The 20264-nt window shown below is 40.7% G+C and overlaps 1 protein-coding gene across 1 annotated transcript in view; it reads right to left on the reverse strand.

Moving 5' to 3' along the window:
- Positions 1-20264, reverse strand: part of FAM189A1 (family with sequence similarity 189 member A1) — a 471973-nt gene that overhangs the window by 60951 nt on the left and 390758 nt on the right. The window contains exon 4 of the mRNA XM_021098812.1: positions 7397-7531. Coding sequence (XP_020954471.1) covers positions 7397-7531 — 135 coding nt within the window. The remainder of the gene's footprint in view (positions 1-7396; positions 7532-20264) is intronic.

Here is a 20264-nt window from a genome sequence, read left to right on the forward strand (position 1 = left end):
TGTCCCAAAATATTAGCATTCACTTTTTTTTTTTTTTTTTTTTTTTTTTTTTTTTTTTTTTTTGCTTTTTAGAGCTGCACCTGTGGCATGTGGAGGTTCCCAGGCTAGGGGTCTAATCAGAGCTACAGCTGCCGGCCTACACCACAGCCACAACAATGCAGGATCCAAGCCGTGTCTGCGACCTACACCACAGCTCATGGCAACACCAATCCTTGACCCACTGAGCAACCTCATGGTTCCTAGTCAGATTCATTTCTGCTGCGCCACAACAGGAACTCCAGAATTCACTTACTCTCAAAACCATTTTTATTCCTTTGATATGCTTAATAACTTAAGACTAAATGATGAGTTAATTTTTCAGGTCCTTACATTTTTAGGAAATTGTCTTGCCTCATTTTTTTTTCTTTAACCTCCTTAGCGACAAAGATAAAGTATCTCCAAGAGAAGATAAGAAAGCATATAAACTCAATAATGATTGATTTCTTGGGAAGCTCTTATCTCCTTGTCCATTGATAACATTTCTGTGGGTAATTTGCTTTACTATGGCTCAATAAATTGGACCAGGTACATGAAACCTATAAGCAAAGAGAGATCTTTACCTCGCTTTTGAGTTAGAATTACATCATTATAATAAGACCAGAATGACATTCTGGGATCTAGCAAAGAATGAGAGTTGGGATGAACACAATATCGACACATGATGAGGCATATTCCATCTCAACTTAACTATTCCAATTTCTGTAACCTTTTAAAAAATTCTGTTAATACTGATCAGAAAATATGTCACAATCTTGTGCTGGGTTTGACTTGGCAAAGGCAACTATTAAACTACCCAAACGTCTTTTTATCATTTATTTTGTCAGTTAATATTCTAAAAGCCCAGGCATTACCTTATCAGGAAAGGGGCCTCAAGTGGTAGCCATTCCCACCACTGTCCAGTGCTTTGGGAGAGCAGATGCTGAAATCTTAGTTTGTTAAAGAAGGCTCTGCCATCAGGGAATAGGGACCCAAGTCTTGGAGAAGACCAAGATTCTGAGGTCCGAGGAGACCGGCCCACCACCAGAGCTGCTCAGGGACCCAGGACCCAGGAGGAGCTGGCTGGCCTTCCTCTGGGTTGTTCCCTTCAGCCACATAATAGGCAAGAAGATGCTCCCTCCATGCAGATCTACAATTCTGAAAATCCCTGCAGGGCACAATGGGGTTCTGGGTCCCTTCTGTGCTCTTTCCCCTGGCCTCATGCCCCTCAGAGTGGAGCAGCAAACTTTACAAGACAGAAGGCATTATGTATGAGACTGTCAACACCCTCAAGAGAAAGGCTGGTCTGTCCCCCAGATCTGGGATAAGAGATGGCCAGGAAAGCTGAAAAGAGATCAAGGAAGAGGGGACTTGAGAGCTTCCAAACCACCAAAAACAATCTGAGGGACCAGTGAGGCAGCAGCCCCATCGTGTTCTGGTTCCAGATTTCTCATCAGCCAGGAAGAAGATCATTTTCTGCTCCATTTCCTTGATGACGGCCAGTGCCTGTACAACCTTCCAGGCATCATGAGTAATGGGGGTGGGGTGGGGGGAGGTAACTAAGTAGTCAGACCAAAGTCACTCAAATCAAAGGAGCTTTTATTCCCAAACTATTTATATGGGATTTCCAGGGCACAAACTGAGCTCATTAGATACAAAGTACGGATAATCTATCATTTAATATGGAAATTTAGGCATGGGGTGTTACTAATCAGATAACCGGAGCCTCCAATCAGACTATTAAGAGACCAACGAACCTGCTCTAATTACTGACCAAAAAAGAGCAAGCACGTGAAATTAATCACAGTGACATTCCCACTCACGCCTTTCCGACGCTGAGTGCCAAGAATGTTTGCAGCTAACAGAAGGGGCTCCCAAGGAAATCTGCTCCAGCCGCCCCTCCCCACAGTGGCTCCTCTCCTGCCACCCGTGTGCATTTTGAGAGGGTTATTAACACAGAGAAGCCACCCCAGGCCCCTTCACTGTGGGTGAGTCATCAAACACAGCCTGGCTTGAATGAGCATATGAAAAATGACTGCACCACTGCTTACAAGAAAACTGGAATACAGTTTTACGTGAATCTCAGAGGAAGACATACCATATTTATTTGAAGGAAGGACAAAACCTTAATTACGCTAAACCCTGCGTAAATAGAGCCTGATGCTTGATAAGAGTTAGGACTTGCCCTTAGTGCTTGGAAGGATCCATGGACCTCAGAAAAGATCCAAGAAAGGACTAAACTATGTGGAAAACTCCCCTGTAATTAACTAACTAGCTAGAGAAGGCCACAGTTTAAGATTTTGAAGCACAGATATGAAGGCTCAGGAAATAAAGGACAAAGAAACAGTCTGAGCAGTGAGCTGCCCAAACTCGAGATCCCACCAAAAACAGTGAATGAAGATAACACTCACTGCAGAAAACAAGACCAGGAGGAGAGGCTTAAGGAAATGGAGCTGGTAAAGAAAAAGTTTTAAAAACTAGAGATAATGACAGTGATGAAAGACAGGTAAGAGTAGTCCAAGGAAAGCACAGTTATCCTAAAAATAAGAAAACAGAAAACAGAAATTCCAATGTATAGTTCAAGAAAACTTTTCTGAAATAAAGCAAGGTGCAAACTCATAGGCTGAAAGCGTACCTGGAAATTTGAGGAAGACTGATAATCGGTGTCAAGACATATCATATGAACTTAATGGACTTGATGGTTTTTTTGTTCTGTTTTGTTTTTGCTTTTTAGGGCCGCATGTGCAACATATGGAAGTTCCCAGGCTAGAGGCTGAATGGGAGCCACAGCTGTTGACCTACGCCATAGCCACAGTAACGCCAGATCTAAGCCATGTCTGCAACCTACGCCACAACTCAGGGCAAAGCCAGATCCTTAAGCCACTGAGCGAGTCCAGGGATTGAACCCATGTCCACATGGATCCTAGTCAGGTTTGTTATCACTGAGCCACAATGGGAACTCTCTGGACTTGACCATTTAAAAACACCATTGATATCTGGACCAAAAAAATGTTGCCTTGTATCAGATAGGATGAGCTAGATTATGCTATGGTAAAAAAAAAAAACAAAAACAAAACAAAAAAAACACCCCCAAAGTCTCAGACGGTTAAAATAGCAAGTCTGTTTCTCACTCATGTTATGTGTCTGACATGGGCACACATGGCCAAGTCATGGGGCCCCTGCCCACTATAGACACCCAGGCTGATTTTCCAGTTACTGTGCCAGAGGGAAGGAGAGCCTTGAAGGATCTCACACCACAGGTCCCAACACTTAGGCTTGGAAGTGACCCTTGTATATTTCACTCACATGGCCCTAAGCAACCACCAGGGCACTAGGACTAGGACTAGGGGGATGTAGAGTTAGAAACATGTTTAAACAACATTGATGACTATCACATATCAAAAAGGAAGAGAGCATTAGGCTGATTTTAAGATCTTTCTCTATAGCAATACTCAATGTCAAAAGAGAGTGGTACATCATCTAAAAACCCCTAGGGAGAAAATGTGTTCCTCAAAAATTCTATACTGAATTTATGGATAAGAACTCCAGGTTCTGCTCAGGATGCAGAAAGCTAAAAAGAGCATCTCCCCTGCCATTACAGCAAGAAGATATTGGGCATTGGGCACTCTGCAAATTCACATCTCAAGTTGGTCCCATCCCACAGCCAAGGGCACAGGACAACCAGCTAATCTGAATGAAGCAAAGACAGAGAGACAGGAGGATGTTCTCACCTGGGAAGATGTAGTCTGACCCATTCCAGTGGAAAAGGTCGGATAGGGAATTTAGCAGAGAGATGGAAGCTTTAAGGGAAAATCAAATGGAAATGCTAGTAATAAAAAGCAAAGTCACAGAAATGAAGAATGTCTTGGACAGAGTCATGGGCAGATTCAATAGAGCTGAGGAAAAAAAAAAAATGACCATGTGGCATTGATCTTGGAGATGCAAGGTTGGCCGGTTCACCACTCAAAAGTCAACGTGATTGGAGTCTCCATCGTGGCTCAGTGGTTAACGAACCCAACTGGTATCCATGAGGATATTGGTTCCATCCCCGGCCTCAAACAGTGGGTTAAAGATCTGGCGTTGCCGTGAGCTGTGGTGTAGGTCACAGATTCAGCTCAGATCCTGCATTGCTGTGGCTGTGGCATAGGCCGGCAGCTGGACCCCTAGCCTGGGAACCTCCATATGCCTCAGGTCACCCATAAAAAAACAAAAGATAGAAAAAAGTCAACGTGATTCACGACAATCAGCAGACTAAGGAAGAAAAAAGTATATGAACATCTAAGCAGATGCAGAAAGTACTCTGACAAATCCAACATCTACCATAATAAAAACTCTCAGAAAACTAGGAACAGGAGAGAACTTCCACAACCAGAGAGTGGACATTTATAAAAACTCATAGCTAACATCAAACTCAATTTCTAGAATCAGAAACAAGGCAAGGACAGATGCTCTCACACTTCTGACACTCTCCTGGAGTCAAGGAAGAGAAATCAGAGGCATCCAGATGGGAAAAGAAGATGTACAATGGCATTTCTTTGACAATATCACATGACTGCCTCCATGGAAAATCCAAAAGAATCTATGAAAGAGCTCCTAGAACTAGTAAGTGAGTTTAGCAAGATCACAAGTATACAAGATCAGTAACAAAAATCAATTTTCTATTGCCACAAATAAACAAGAGACAATAGTTTTTTTTTTTTCTTTTTCAGTTTCTTTTCCCATATAGGTTATCATAGAATACTGGGTAGCACGTCCTGTGCTATACAGCAATTCTCCATTTAAAAAATTCAGAAAAAATTTGAAAGCATCATTAAAATAAGAGCACCAGTACACATAAAATACTTTAAGCATAAATACTCTAAAATATGTTATGATCTATATACTAAAAACTACACAACACTGAGGGGAAAAAAAAAGAAACACTGATGAAATCAAAGAAGACATAAATAAATGATAACCTAAACCATGAATATATTCGTTATCTCCAAATTGATGTATACATTCAATGCAATCTCAATCAAAATCCTAGCAATATTTCCATTGAAACTGATCAGCTGATTCCAAAATTTATATGGAAATGCAAATGCCTTGCTTGGAATAACCAAAACAGTTGTGGAAAACAGCCAAGTTGGGGGACAGCAGTGAACAGACTCTTACTTCTAAGAGTCTCTTGTCCTCTGATCTCCGATGACACTCAGCTCCCCCTACAGCCACTGCTCCCTTTCCAGGCCCTCAGTTTGGGGGCAGGGGCAGGCTGCTCACTACTGATCCTTCCACCTCAGTCATAAATCTTGCCTCCTCTCACCAGCTCCAACAGTCCCCACTGCTACTCAAGTTTTGGAAGCAAATTCACTGAGAGGTTTGATTTAGTCTTTCTTTTCTTTCAATCTTTACCACTGTCCCCACTGCTACTCAAGTTTTGGAAGCAAATTCATTGAGAGGTTTGATTTAGTCTTTCTTTTCTTTCAATCTTTACCACTGTGAACATAAATGGGGATGGACCACTAATGAGGCACCCAGCCTTGGCTGGAACTTCTTCAGTATTCTCCACTTCAGCCCATTCAAGCAACCCCATCCCATGTGGTCTCCTTGTCAGAGCACCAGGACAAAGGACAAGGGAGGGCTGTAAGCTCACCTGCTCGACCTAGGCCTGGCTACTGACCCAACAGCATCATCACTGTTCCAAGCCATGGTCACCTCCTCAGGGGCTGGAGGGACCCCCTGAGGGCAGATGTCTTGGGGGAGCAGGCCAAATCCCTCCAATCCATCCAGCCAGGAGAGAGATGTGACTTCCACGGGGTGGAGGTTGCACTATAATTACAATGACCTATTGACTCGTTACATCTTTTTTAGTAGGGAAGGAAAAGGTGCCCAGTTTGAGGAGATGACTTAGAAGTGGGCAGAATAAATTCTCAGAGTGAGCAGAGCTGACACTGGTGGGCTTTAGCCCCAGAGGCACTAAGATAGAACTGTGGGGGTTTTGTTGTGGCGCAGCAGAAATGAATCCAACTAGTAACAACGAGGATGATGGTTTGATCCCTGGCCTTGCTCAGTGGGTTAAGGATCCAGTGTTGCCACGAGCTGTGGTGTAGGTCACAGACATGGCTCAGATCCTGTGTTGCTGTAGCTGTGGCACAGGCTGGCAGCTGTAGCTCAGATTCGACTCCCAGCCTGGGAACCTCCATGTGCCTCAGTTGCAGCCTTAAAAAGCATAAAAAAAAAAAAAAGACGGAAACTGGTTGTATGCAACATGAGACAGTAAGCACTCTGACAAATTTAAGATTCACCATGATACAAAAAAAAAAAAAAAAAAAAAGCTGCAGCAGACTAGGAATAGGAGGGGATTTCCATGGAAAACACTTTGTACACAAGAGGATGGGCCCTTGACTACTGCATTCTGGCTTCCTCTGACCTCCTGGATCTGCCACTCTGGTGGGCTGCTGGGACCACTGAACGGGGGGGCCATCCTCCCTGGAAACAAGGCAGGTGCTAGGGGCCAGGCCCCCTCCCACCACAGGCTTTAGGTGCTTACTCTATCTCTGCAGGCACTGCTCACCTGCTAACCAGTTTCCTAGGGCACTGGAGTTAACAGGGAGCTCACCAGTCTGGTCACCACTGTCAACATGACACCCTTGGAGGACGAGCCACAGGCTCCCATTCCTGAAAGGAGCCTTCCATCTCTCTGGATTCCCAGGGGGGCCCCCTGGAGCCCAACTCTACCCCCTGTACATGCACTACAGGCACCCTACATGTCATAAATACAATTTTGCCACCAACCAAGGGCTCCTTGGACTGCAGCCACATCTTTCAAAAGGTTGGCAGTTCAGTTTCAGGGAAAAGAGGAGATGAATTCGGTTCATTGTTCATATGCATTTTTAAGTGGCTGATTTTGACATTCAGGAGTAGGAAAAACTTTTAGGAAGAAAAGGAAAGGAATAATAGAAACAATTTTCCATATCATTTTTTAAAAAATCAGATGCTGTCCACAGGAATAGATTGCCATGGGAGACTGTAAAATTTCTTTCTCCAAATATCATTTAAAAGGCAAAATAAATACCCATCTGTTCCCTGATGGTGTAACAAGCAAAAATGTTAGAAAAGCAGTAGCATGCATCACATCCACATTTGTAAAGACCTCTTTCAACCATTCAGCCCTACCTCACAGATGTCAGAGGCAGTGAAAGGATGAAAATGGAAAACCCAGCAAGCAAAACCTTTAAAGTGGAAATCTATAATTGTTAAAAACACTCCCGGGAAAGATACTCCCTCTTGCATTTGACCTAGTAGTTGAACTTAGAACTGAAAGGAACATAGTTAATAAAACTTTCCTAGATGTTTTAAAGATGGGATGGGAGGCTTGAGCAAGTGGAGCCTGGGTCACCTTCAAGGTCAGCCGCACGGCATTGCAATCCTCCTGGAGTGGGTTCAGCTTCAGTGTCTCCCCAAGGTTGCTGCAGCCAGACAACTGGTGCTTCATTTCACAGCAGACACACACCTCGACACTGTCAAACTTAATCTAGACAGAGGAACACAGACAGAGCATACAATTAAAACAGCATTCTGTGCATTTGAGCAACGCAATTAAGAACCTGTGACTAGCATCCCATTTTGTTTTCTTTAAATAATAAAGCCAAAACGATTTTTATTAGATAAGAGCCATCACAAATATCATTAGGAGTTATTTAAAATTCCTATTTTAAAATAAATTATTAAAAAATAAATTTTAAGAAACCAAAGTGATAAAAGTTACAGAAGATGATATGAAGTTGAGCATGGAGATGGTATCATGGGTTTGTGCCTTGGCACATTCTACTCCTATGGGCAGTGACTCCCGTCTCCTTTCATGTACTAGTGAACTCCTATTCATTCATCCAGACCCAACTCCCAGCATCATCCTTGAAGCCTTGTCTGGTTTCCCTCCCCAGATCTGTTTGCTTCTCCCTTGGGAGAACATTCTGGCCCCACCTCTGTTGGAGATTTTTTTTTTTTTTTTGTCAGCTGCAGGTACTCCTGTCCTGTGAGCCCCAAAGACATTTACCATCACAGCGTTCACAATACCAATGAGATGGAAGCAGGCAGCAAGTGCTGAATAAATAAAAACACCCTAGAAAATTAAAAACTGTGGAAAGAAAAAATGCAATTCAAGTGGTTTTAAAAATCTGGACCCCCCCGGAGGTGAGCCATAGAGCACACCTGACCCTGACCTGAAGCCAGAGGTGGATCTGCCCTGGCCAGGCTACAGAAATGAGCGAGAAACCACTGCCTTGCACAAGTACATGGCCATCCCCACCTTTCCCCACTGCGTGTCAAGTCCTCCATACTAAGAGCCATCACATATGCACCCAACTGATCACAGTCTCAGATTCCCGGAAGAGGGAAACAAAACAGCAACAGCCACAGGTCAAAGGCATTTTCCATGGCCAAATTTTTATCTATTCTAAGCCTTGAGATAACATCTCCTTTACCTACTTTATGATTCATCTTTGGTCTTTTCATTCAATCTTCTCAAAGAATTTATTATTTATGTATCTGAATTAGCACATGGTTAACTGAGTGGTGTGGGGGAACACTCACATCCATACTGTCTGTAGTGATTCTCCAGATCTGCTCAGGGGCCTGAGCAGAGGAGGAGGGTCGTGTCCTGGATGTTGCCTTTAGAGACACTAATGCTTTTAGAATGTCTCCAGTCTCCAGGGCCTAAGTCCAGATAGAACTTGGAGCCCAGCTAAAGATGCCATAACAACACACCCATACAGCACTCAAAGAGAAGGGGCCCCCCACACCCAACCCTGCACCTGACCCAGGACCACTGCTGTTAGAGAGGTGCGGGCCAGACCAAGGTGAATGGCTGTGGCTCTGTGGCCATTACCTAACTGAAATCTACATAGTCATGTCATCAGCAACACTGTGATTTTTCTTTTTTCTTTTTGCAAAAGTCACACAAAACATTTAGAAATATCAAATAAAACAATAACAACAAAAATCACAACTGTGAGCTCTCCCTCTACCATGAGAAAACCACTGTTAAATTTGGGGGTATTCAAATAGATTTCACCATCATTTGTTTATTTTTTTTATTAAGGTATAGCTGATACGCAATGTTGTGTCAATTTCTGTTGTACAGCAAAATGACTCAGATATATATATATATATATGTATATGTATATGTATATATACCTTCTTTTTTTTTTTAATCCTTTTAGGGCTGCACCCATGGCATATGGAAGTTCCCAGGCTAGGGGTCAAATCAGAGCTTCCCTACACCACAACCACAGAAACACCAGATTCAAGACACATCTGCAACCTACACCACAGCTCATGGCAATGCTGTATCCCTAACCCACTGAGTGAGGCCAGGATCCAACCTGTGTCCTCATGGATCTTAAGCTTTTGTTTCCACTGAGCCATGACAGGAACTCCTGTACATTCTTTTAATTTTTAAAATTATTTATTTATTTATTTATTTTCCACTGTACAGCATGGGTACCAAGTTACACATACATGTATACATACTTTTTCCTCCCATTGTTGTGTTGCAATGTAAGTATCTAGACATTTCTCAATGCTACACAGCAGGATCTCATTGTAAATCCATTCCAAGAGGAATAGTTTGCTTCTGTTAACCCCAAGCTCCTGATCCCTCCCACTCCCTCCTCTACCCCTGGGCAACCACAAGTCTACTCTCTAGACTTTATTTTCTGTGGAAACATTCATTTGTGCTGAATATTAGATTCCAGTTATAAGTGATACCATATGGTATTTATCTTTCTCTTTCTGACTTATTTCACTCAGTATGAGAGTCTCTAGTTCCATCCATGTTGCCGCAAATTGCATTATTTCATTCTTTTTTATGGAGTAAAAAATGGAGTAGTATTCCATTGTGTATATTTACCACATCTTCCTAATCCAATCACCTGTCAATGGACATTTTGGTTGTTTCCATGCCTTGGCTATTGCGAATAGCGCTGCAATGAACATGCGTGTGCATGTGTCTTTTTTAAGGAAAGTTTTGTCCGGATATATGCCCACAGGTGGGATTGCTGGGTCATAACGTAGTTCTACGTATAATTTTCTAAGTTACCTCCATACTGTTCTCCATAGTGGCTGTACCAGCTTACACTCCCACCAACAGTGCAGGAAGATTCCCTTTTCTCCATAACCCCTCCAGCATTTGTTATTTGTGGACTTATTCATGATGGCCATTCTGACTGGTGTGAAGTGATATCTCATGATAGTTTTGATTTGCATTTCTCTAATAATCAGGGATGTTGAGCATTTTTTCATGTGCTTGTTGGCCATCTGTATATCTTACTTAGAGAACAGTCTATTCAGGTCTTTTGCCCATTTTTCAATGGGTGGCTGGCTTTTTTGCTATTGAGTTGTGTAAGTTGCTTGTATATCCTAAAGATTAAGCCCTTGTCCATTGAATCCCTTTCTCCACACCCCTCCAGCACTTGTTACTTGTGGACTTATTAATGATGGCCATTCTGACTGGTGTGAGGTGGTACCTCATAGTCGTTTTGGTTTGCATTTCTCTAATAATCAGTGATGTTGAGCATTGTTTCAAGTGCTTGTTGGCCATCTGTATATCTTTTTTGGGGAAATGTATATTCAGGTCTTTTGCCCATGTTTCAATTGGGTGGTTGGCTTTTTTGCTGTTGAGTTGTATAAGTTGTTTGTATATTTTAGAGATTAAACCCTTGTCAGTTGCAGCATTTGAAACTATTTTCTCCCATTCTGTAAGTTGTCTTTTTGTTTTCCTTTTTGGTTTCCTTTGCTGTGCAAAAGCTTGTCAGTTTGATTAGTTCCCATTGGTTTATTTTTGCTCTTATTTCTGTTGCTTTGGGAGACTGACCTGAGAAAACATTTGTAAGGTTAATGTCAGAGAATGTTTTGCCTATGTTCTCTTCCAGAGATTGATGGTGTCTTGTCTTATATTTAAGTCTTTCAGCCATTTTGAGTTTATTTTTGTGCATGGTGTGAGGGTGTGTTCTAGTTTCATTGATTTGCATGCAGCTGTCTATTTTTCCCAGCAATTCTTGCTGAATAGACTTTCTTTTTCCCATTTTATGCTCTTGCCTCTTTTGTCAAAGATTAATTGACCATAGGTGTCAGGGTTTGTTTCTGGGTTCTCTATTCTGTTCCATTGGTCTGTCTGCCTGTTTTGGTACCAGTACCACACTGTTTTGATGACTGTGGCTTTGTAATATTGCCTGAAGTCTGGGAGAGTTATGCCTCCTGCTTGGTTTTTGTTCCTCAGAATTGGTTTGGCAATTCTGGGTCTTTTGTGGTTCTACATAAAATTTTGGATTGTTTGTTCTAGTTCTGTGAAGAATGTCATGGGTAATTGGATAGGGATTGCATTGAATCTGTAGATTGCTTTGGGTAGTATGGCCATTTTTACAATATCAATTTTTCTAATCCATGAACATGGAGTATCTTTCCATTTCTTTATATTTTCTTTAATTTCCTTGATGAATGTTTTATATAAGTTCTTGGCATATAAGTCCTTTATGTCCTTGGTCAGGTGTTTTCCGAGGTATTTGATTTTTTGGGATGCAATTTTAAAAGGTAGTGTATTTTTGTATTCCTTTTCTAATATTTCATTGTTAGTATACAGAAATGCAACTGATTCCTGAATGTTAATCTTATAGCCTGCTACTTTGCTGAATTTGTTAATCAGTTCAAGTAGTTTTTGGGTGGAGTCCTTAGGGTTTTCTATGTATAGTATCATGTCATCTGCATACAGTGACAGTTTTATCTCTTCTCTTTCTATTTGGATGCTTTTTATTTCTTTTGTTTGTCTAATTGCTGTGGCTAGGACTTCCAAAACTATGTTGAAGAGCAGTGGTGAGAGTGGGCATCCAGATTTGCCCATCTGTCTTGTTCCAGATTTTAGTGGGAAGGCTTTCAATTTTTCTCCATTGAGTATTATATTTGCTGTGGGTTTGTCATATGGCTTTGATTATGTTGAGAAATGTTCCCTCTATACACTTTGGCGAGAGTTTTGATCATGAATGGATGTTGGACTTTGTCAAATGCTTTTTCTGCATCTGTTAAAGATAATTGTGTGGTTTTTGACTTTTCTTTTGTTAATGTGGTGTACGACGTTGATTGATTTGCGTATGTTGAACCATCCTTGTGCACCTGGGATGAAGCCACCTGGTCATGGTGTACAATCTCTTTGATATGTTGTTGAATTTGGACGGCTAAAATTTTGTTGAGAATTTTTGTGTCTATAGTCATCAAAGATATTGGCTGATAGTTTTCTTTTTTGGTGGTATCTTTGCTGGTTTTGGAATTAGGGTGATGGTGGTGTCATAGAATGTCTTTGGGAGTGTTCCTTCTTCCTCAACCTTTTGAAAAAGTTTAAGGATGATGGGCACCAGATCCTCTTTGTATGTGTGGTAGAATTCACCTGTGAAGCCATCTGGTCCTGGGCTTTTATTTGTAGGAAGTGTTTTTATGACGTATTCAATTTCATTTCTAGTGATCGGTCTGTTCAGTTGGTCTGTTTCTTCTTGATTAAGTTTTGGCAGGCTGTAAGATTCAAGAAAGTTGTCCATTTCTTCTAGATTGTCAAATTCATTGGCATACAGTTGTTCATAGTATTCTCTTATGTTTTTTTTTTGTATTTCTGCAGTACCCGTTGTGATTTCTCCTTTTTCATTTCTTACTTTATTTGAGTTCTTTCCTCTTCTTAGTGAGTCTAGCCAGGGGTTTGTCAAGTTTGTTTACCTTTTCAAAGAACCAGCTCTTGGCTTTATTGATTTTCTCTATTTTTTGAATCTCTATTTTATTGATTTCCTCTTTGATCTTTATAATTTCCTTCCTTCTGCTGACTTTAGGTTTGTTCCTCTTTTCCTAATTCGTTAGGTAGGTGGAGGGTTAAGTTGTCAATTTGGGATTTTTATTCTTTTTTGAGGAAGGCCTGTATTGCTATGAATTTCCCTCTGAGCACTGCTTTTGCGGCCTCCCATAGATTTTGAGAGGTTGTGTCTTCATTATCGTTTGTTTCAAGGTAGTTTTTAATTTTCTTCTTGATTTCCTCATTGACCCATTGGTTTTTTAGTAGCATGTTATTTAGTTTCCATGTAGTAGGTTTTTTCTCATTTCTTTTCCTGTGGTTGGTTTCTAGTTTCACGCCATTGTGCTCAGAGAAGATACTTGAAATAATTTCTATGCTCCTAAATTTGTTGAGTTTAGCTTTGTCCCAATATGTGGTCGATTCTTGAGAATGTTCCATGCGCACTTGAGAAGAATGTGTATTCTGAATTTTTTGGATGTAGTGTCCTGAAGATGTCAATTAAGTCTAACTTTTCTATTGTTTCCTTTAGGATCTCTGTTGCTTTGTTGGTTTTCTGTCTAGAGGATCTGTCCATTGATGTGAGGGGGGTATTAAGGTCTCCTACTATGATCGTATTCTCATCAATATCTCCCTTTATGTCTGTTAATATTTGTTGTATGTATCTGGGTGCTCCTGTATTTGGGGCATATATGTTAATGACAGTAATATCCTCTTTTTGAATGGATCCTTTAATCATTAAATAGTGTCCTTCTTTGTCTTTCTTTATGGCCTTTGTTTTAAGGTCTATTTTGTCTGATTTGAGTATTGGAACTCCTGCTTTCCTGTCATGTCTATTGGCATGAAATATTTTTCCCCACTCCCTCACTTTCAATCTATATGTGTCTTTTGTCCTATGGTGAGTTTCTTATAGGCAGCATATGGAAGGTTTTTGCTTTTTTATCCAATCATCCACTCTGTGTCTTTTGATTGGAGCATTCAGTCCATTGATATTTAAGGTGATAATTGATAGATGACTATTTATTGCCATTTTAAACCTTGTTTTCCAGTTGATTCTATGATTCTCATTCTTCCTTTCTTTTTTTGGTTGGATGGTCTCCAATTATTTTCCACTTGAGTGTTTTTCTTTTCATTTTTTGTGAATGTAATGTTTGGTTTTGATTTGTGGTTGCCCTGTTTTTTAAGTATGTTAACCCTTTCCTATAATTTTGTGTTTTAGTGTGATAGTCCTGTAGGTTCAAACTCTTCATTACCATACTAAAATTTAAAAAAAGAAAATTAAAAAAAAAATCTATTTATTTCCTTACTTCTCTTGTCCACATTTTATGATTTTGATGTCTCTTTTTTTCTTTTTAATTTTATTTTGTTTTAAACATGTTTATGATTAGATCTGTACGCTGGCTTATTTGAGTGACTGCTCTCTGATTGTGAGAGCCATCCTAGTTCTTCCTCTCTCTCTCTTTTTTTTTTTTTGATTTAAAGAAGCCCTTTCAGTATTTCTTTTCTTTTAGAATGGGTTTTGTATTGCTGTATTCCTTTAGCTTTTGTTTGTTGGAAAAAATTTTTATTTCTCCTTCTATTTTAAATGATATTCATTGCTGGGTAGACTATTCTAGGTTGCATATTTTTTCCTTTCAGTGCTTTAAGTATCTCTTGCCAATCCCTCTGTAGCGTTTCTGTAGAGAAATCAACTGATAGCCTTATGGGGGTTCCCTTATAAGTGACACTTTGCTTTTCTCTTGCTGCCTTTAGGATCCTCTCTTTATCATTAACTTTCACCATTTTTATTATGTCTTGGAGTGGGTCTATTTGGGTTCAGATTGTTTGGGGCCCTCTGTGCTCCCATATCTTGATATCAGTATCCTTTAGATTTGGAACATTCCCAGAGATAATTTCTTCAAATATATTTTCCATCCCCCTTTCTTTTTCTTCTCCTTCTGGAATTCCTCTTATGTGTAGATTGGCCCACTTTATATTATCCCATAGGTCTCTTATGTTGCTTTCATGTTTTTTTCATTTGGTTTTCTGTCTGCTGTCTTGTTTGAGTGATTTCCATTATTCTATCTTCCACATCACTAATTTGTTCTTCTGCATTATTCATTCTGGTTTTTACTGCCCTTAGCTCAGTTTGTATCTGTGCAAATGAATTTTCTAGTTTTTCTTGGCTCCTCCTTATATTTTCTAGTTCCTTTCTGAGGGAGTCTCCATTACAGTTCATATCTTCTCTTAATTCCTTCAGTATTTTCACTATTTCCCTTTTGAACTCCAAGTCTGTCAGACTGCAGAGTTCTGTTTCATTGTTGACTGCTTTAGGTGAGCTCTCCTGTTGGTTTAACTGGGAATGGTTTCTGAGCTTCTTCATCTTGCTTGTTTTTTTCTTGGTGGAGATGTACTCCCCATGGCTGGGCAGGGTTTGCCCTGGCACTGCTGTGGAGTGTTTCCTGAGGGCTGGCAGTGTTGGCCCATCTTCTTTGAGGCAGCAGGGAATTTCCCAAGGGTGGGCTGGGGTAGCAGGCTCACTCTGAAGGAAAGGAGGATTTCCCCAGGGCAGGCAGGACTGGCAGGTCCACACTGCAATGGAAGCAGACTTCCCATAGCCGACAGGTCTTGCCCTAGTGCTTCTGGGCCACAGAGCTCTTCTAGGGGGCAGGTGGTGCTGGGCAGCTGCTCCCTGGGAGTGTAGCATCTCCAGAGGGCAGGAGTGTCTAGCTGGGACACTGGGAGACAAGGGAGCACTTCCCCAGGGCAGCCAGAACTGGCAGGACTTCCCCACGATGGAGGCAGACTTCCTGTGGCCGGGCAGAGCTTGCTCAGGTGTTTCTGGGCTGGGGAGCACTTCCAGGTGCTGGGTGGTTCTGGACGCTGCTTGGCGGGAGTATAGCCTTCCAGAGGCAGGCAGGCCAGGGCGGGGAAAGCCCTGGAGGTGGCTGGCTTCCCGTCAGTGGTGAGGCCAGCCCTCCGGGATGGCAGGCAGCCTCAGGTCAGGTGTGTAGGCGGAGGGGGGATGCACTGGGAAGCACTGCTCTCTGCTACCTGGCAGGCAAGCATGCTTGCTGGGGCTCAAGGAGTATTCTATGGCGGCCCGCCCCTCATCCTCTCCCCTTCCCAACACTGGAGCCTTGTCTCTCCTGTGGGTCCAGCTCTTCTCCCAGGTTCCTGCTGTGGTGGCTTTCCACTCCCCAGCCCTTAGCGTATTACTCCCTCCACCCACGACACACCGCTTCCTACTCCCTCAGGCTGTCTCCACACCACCAACCCCACCGACTACTTCCTAGTTCCCCAGGCTGTCTCCACACCACCAACCCCCGCCTGTTCCAGGGGACTAACCTCTGGAGCCAAGGTCTCGGTGCCCAGCCCCCACCCGAGCAACTCGAATTTTGGTGACTGTGCCAGTAGTTCAGATGATCTGTTTGGCTCTCACTCCACCTTTCAGATCTCAGACCTACTGCTGTGGTCTTCTCAGCATCTGGAGATCCCTCCGACTCAGTTGATCTTTCTCTCGATTAGGTGACTTTCTAGGGTGTGGGTTCCCTTTCTCCTTCACAGTTTCCTTTTGGGAGTGCCAGCCCAGTCCCTATTCTCCTTCTCTCACTCTCCTCTTTTCTCTTGTTTTACCCAGTTATGTCATGAGATTCTTGCTGTTATTGGAGGTTTAAGTTCTTCTGCCAGTGTTTAGTTGCTGTTCAATGCAAGTAGTTTAACATGTAGATGTGTTTTTTGTTGTTGTTGTGTTTGTGGGAGAGGGTGAACGCATCCCCCTACTCTTCTGCCATCTTGCCTCTCTGCTATACATTCTTTTAAAATATTCTTTTCCATAATGGTCTATCCCAGGAAACTGGATATAGCTCCTAGTGCTATACAGTAGGACTTCATTGCTTATCCATTCTAAATGTTATAGTGTGTATCCACTAACCCCAAACTCCCATTCCATCCCACTCCCTCCCCCTTCCCCCTTGGCAACCACAAGTCTGTTCTCTACATCTGTGAGTCTGTCTCTGTTTTAGATAACTTTATTTGTGCCATATTTCATGATAAGTGATATAATATGGTACATCTTTCTCTTTCTGATTTACTTCACTTAGTATGAACATCTCTAGTTGCATCCATGTAGCTGCAAATGGTGGTATTTCATTCTTTTTTATGGCTGAGTAATATTCCACTGTGTACATGTACCACCTCTTCTTAATCCATTCATCTTTTGATGAACATTTAGGTTGTTTCCATGTCTTGGCTATTGTCAATAATGCTGCTATGAACATAGGAGTGCATGTATATTTTTAAATTATATTTTTTTCTGGTTATATGCTCAGGAGTGGGATTGCTTGATCATATGGTAGTTCTATATTTAGTTTCATGAGGAACCGCCATACTGTTTTCCATAGTGGTGGTACCAATTTACATTCCCACCAACAGTGTAGGAGGATTCCCTTTTCTCCACATCATCTCCAGTTTTGTTATTAGTAGAATTATTAATGATGGCCATGCTGACCAGTGTGAGGTGATACCACATTGTAGTTTTGATTTGCTTTTCTTGAATAATTAGTAATGTTGAGCATTTTTTCATGTGCCTACTGACCATCCTTATGTCTTCATTGAGAAATTTCTACTAAGGTCTTCTGCCCATTTTTTGACTGGGTTGTTTTTTTGTTGTGGAGTTGTATGAGTTGTTTTTATATTTTGGAGATTAAGCTCTTGTTGGGTGCATCATTTGCAACTATTTTCTCTCATTTTGCAGGTTGTCTTTTTGTTTTGTTTATAGTTTCCTTTTCTGTGCAAAAACTTGTAAGTTTTATTAGGTCCCATTTGTTTTTGTTTTTTTTTATTGCCTTAGGAGACTAACCTAATAAAATATCTGTACAGTTGATATCAGAAAATGTTTTGCCTATGTTATCTTCTAGGAGTTTTATGGTGTCTTGTCTTATGTTTAAGTCTTGAAGCCATTTTGAGTTTATTTCTGTGCATGGTGTGAGGGTGTGTTCTAATTTCACTGATTTACATGCAGCTATCCAACTTTCCCAGTACCAGTTGCTGAAAAGATTGTCTCTTTCCCATTTTATATTCTTGCCTCCTTTGTTGATGATTAATTGACTGTAGGTGTGTGGGTTTATTTCTGGACTCTCTATTCTGTTTCATTGATCCATATATCTGTTTTTCTATGCCAGTTCTGCACTGTTTTGATTACTGTAGCTTTGTAACATTGCCTGAGGTCTAGGAGGGTTATGCTTCCTGCTTTTTGTTCCCACCTCAGGATTGCTTTGGCAATTCTAGGACTTTTATGGTTCCATATCGATTTTTGCATTATTTATTCTAATTCTCTGAAAACTATCATGGGTAATTTGATAGGGATTGCATTAAATCTATAGGCTGCTTTGTGTATTGCTGCCATTTTAACAATATTAATTCTTCTAATCCAAAGGCATGGGATATCCTTCCATTTCTTTGAATCCTATTTAGTTTCCTTTATCAATGTTTTATAGTTCTCAGTGTATTAATCTTTTGCCTCCTTGGTCAGGTTTATTCCTAGGGTATTTTTTGGTTTTTGGTTTGGTGCAAGTTATTTTTTTTTACATTCTCATTCTGATATTTCATTGTTAGCAACTGATTTCTGAATGTTAATCTTGTATCCTGCTACTTTGCTGAATTTGTTTATCAGATAAAGTAGTTTCTATTTAGAGTCCTTTGGGTTTTCTTTATATAGTATCAGGTCATCTGCATACAATGACACTTTTACTTCTTCTCTTCCAATTTGGATATTTTTTACTTCTTCTTCTTTTTTTTTTTTTTTTTTGCTGATTGCTATGGCTAGGACTTCCAATACTCTGTTGAATAAAATTGGTGAGAGTGGACATCCTTATCTTGTTCAGATTTTAGAGGGATGGGTTTCAGCTATTCTCTGTTGAGTATTATATTGACTGTGGGTTTGTCATACATTCTAAAAAGAAAAAATAGTCTAGATTTTCTTACTCTCCTTCCTCACATTTTATGATTTTGATGTCCTTTTTTACATCTTCATGTTTATCGTTTTGCTGTTCCTTTTGTTTATCATCACTTTCTCAAATAGTTTTTTTTTTGGCTTTTCTTTTTGATCTATATACTGGCTTATTTAAGTGACTGCTTTCCAACTGTGATTCTCCCCAGCCTATATTTTCTTACTTCTTTTCTATTTAGAGGAGACCTCTCAATATTCCTTTTAGGATTGGTTTAGAATTGCTATATTCTTTTAGTTTTTGCTTGTCTGAAAAATTCTTTATTTTGCCTCCTATTTTAAATGGAAATATTGCTGGAGAATGCTCTAGATTGCAGAGTTTTCCCTTTTATAACTCTGAATGTGTCTTGCCACTCCCATCTGGCCTGCTGTATTTCTATAGAGAAATCAGCCAAAAGCCTTATAGGGGTTCCCTTGTAATTAATTCTTTATTTTTCCTTGCTGCCTTTAGAATCCTCTCCTTATTTTTAAGTTTTGCCATTTTTATTATAATATGTCTTGGTTCAGGTCTGTTTGGGACCCTCTGCGCTTTTTTTTTTTTTTTTTGTCTTTTGTCCTTTTATGGCCACACCCATGGCATATGGAGGTTCCCAGGCTAGGGGTCTAATCGGAGCTGTTGCTTGTGGCTTGCAACAGAGTCACAGCAACTTCAGATCTGAGCCTTGTCTGTGACCTACACCACAGCTCATGGCAATGCCAGATCCTTAACCCACTGAGTGAGGCCAGGGAGCAAACCGGCAACCTCATGGTTCCCTCTGTGCTTCTTGTATCTAGATATTTGTATCCTTTTTCAGATTTGGGAAATTTTCAGTCATGATTTCTTTAAATATATTTTCAATTCTCTTTTCTCTTTCTTCTCCTTCTAGGATCCCCATTATGTGTAGATTGGCACACTTTATATTATCTCATAGATCTCTTATTGTGCTTTCAATTGTTTTAATTTGGCTTGCTGTCTGCTGTACTGATTGTGTGATTTCCTTTATTCTATCTTCCAAGTCACTTATTCATTCCTCTGCATCATTCATTCTGTTCTTCAATGCTTTAGCTAAGCTTCCATCTTGGCAAACAAATTTTCTAATTTTTCTTGGCTCCTTCTTATAGTTTTTAGTTCCTTTTATAATAATCTGCATTTGTTTCAATAGCCTTAATTGCTTCAGTATTTTCATTACCTCCTGTTTCATTGCTTGCTCCTTCAGGGGAAGTTTCCTGTTCTTTTAACTAGGAATGGTTGCTCTGTTCTTCATTTTGCTTGTATTTTTCTTACTCTGTGAGTTTAGGAGAAAGAATTATTTACTATAGTCTTAGAGGGCTATTAATATTATTAATATGCAGGGGAATCTCTGTTAGCTTGTGTGGGTTTACTTTTTTTTTTTTTTCTTCGGTGTGAGGGCTGGTTTTGGTTTGGATGCTTGCAGTCTCTTTCCTCAACCATTATTCCTTTGGTGGGAGTGTGCAGGT

Source organism: Sus scrofa, chromosome 1 (genome assembly GCF_000003025.6).
Source record: "Sus scrofa isolate TJ Tabasco breed Duroc chromosome 1, Sscrofa11.1, whole genome shotgun sequence".
In the NCBI taxonomy this organism is placed as follows: Eukaryota; Metazoa; Chordata; class Mammalia; order Artiodactyla; family Suidae; genus Sus; species Sus scrofa.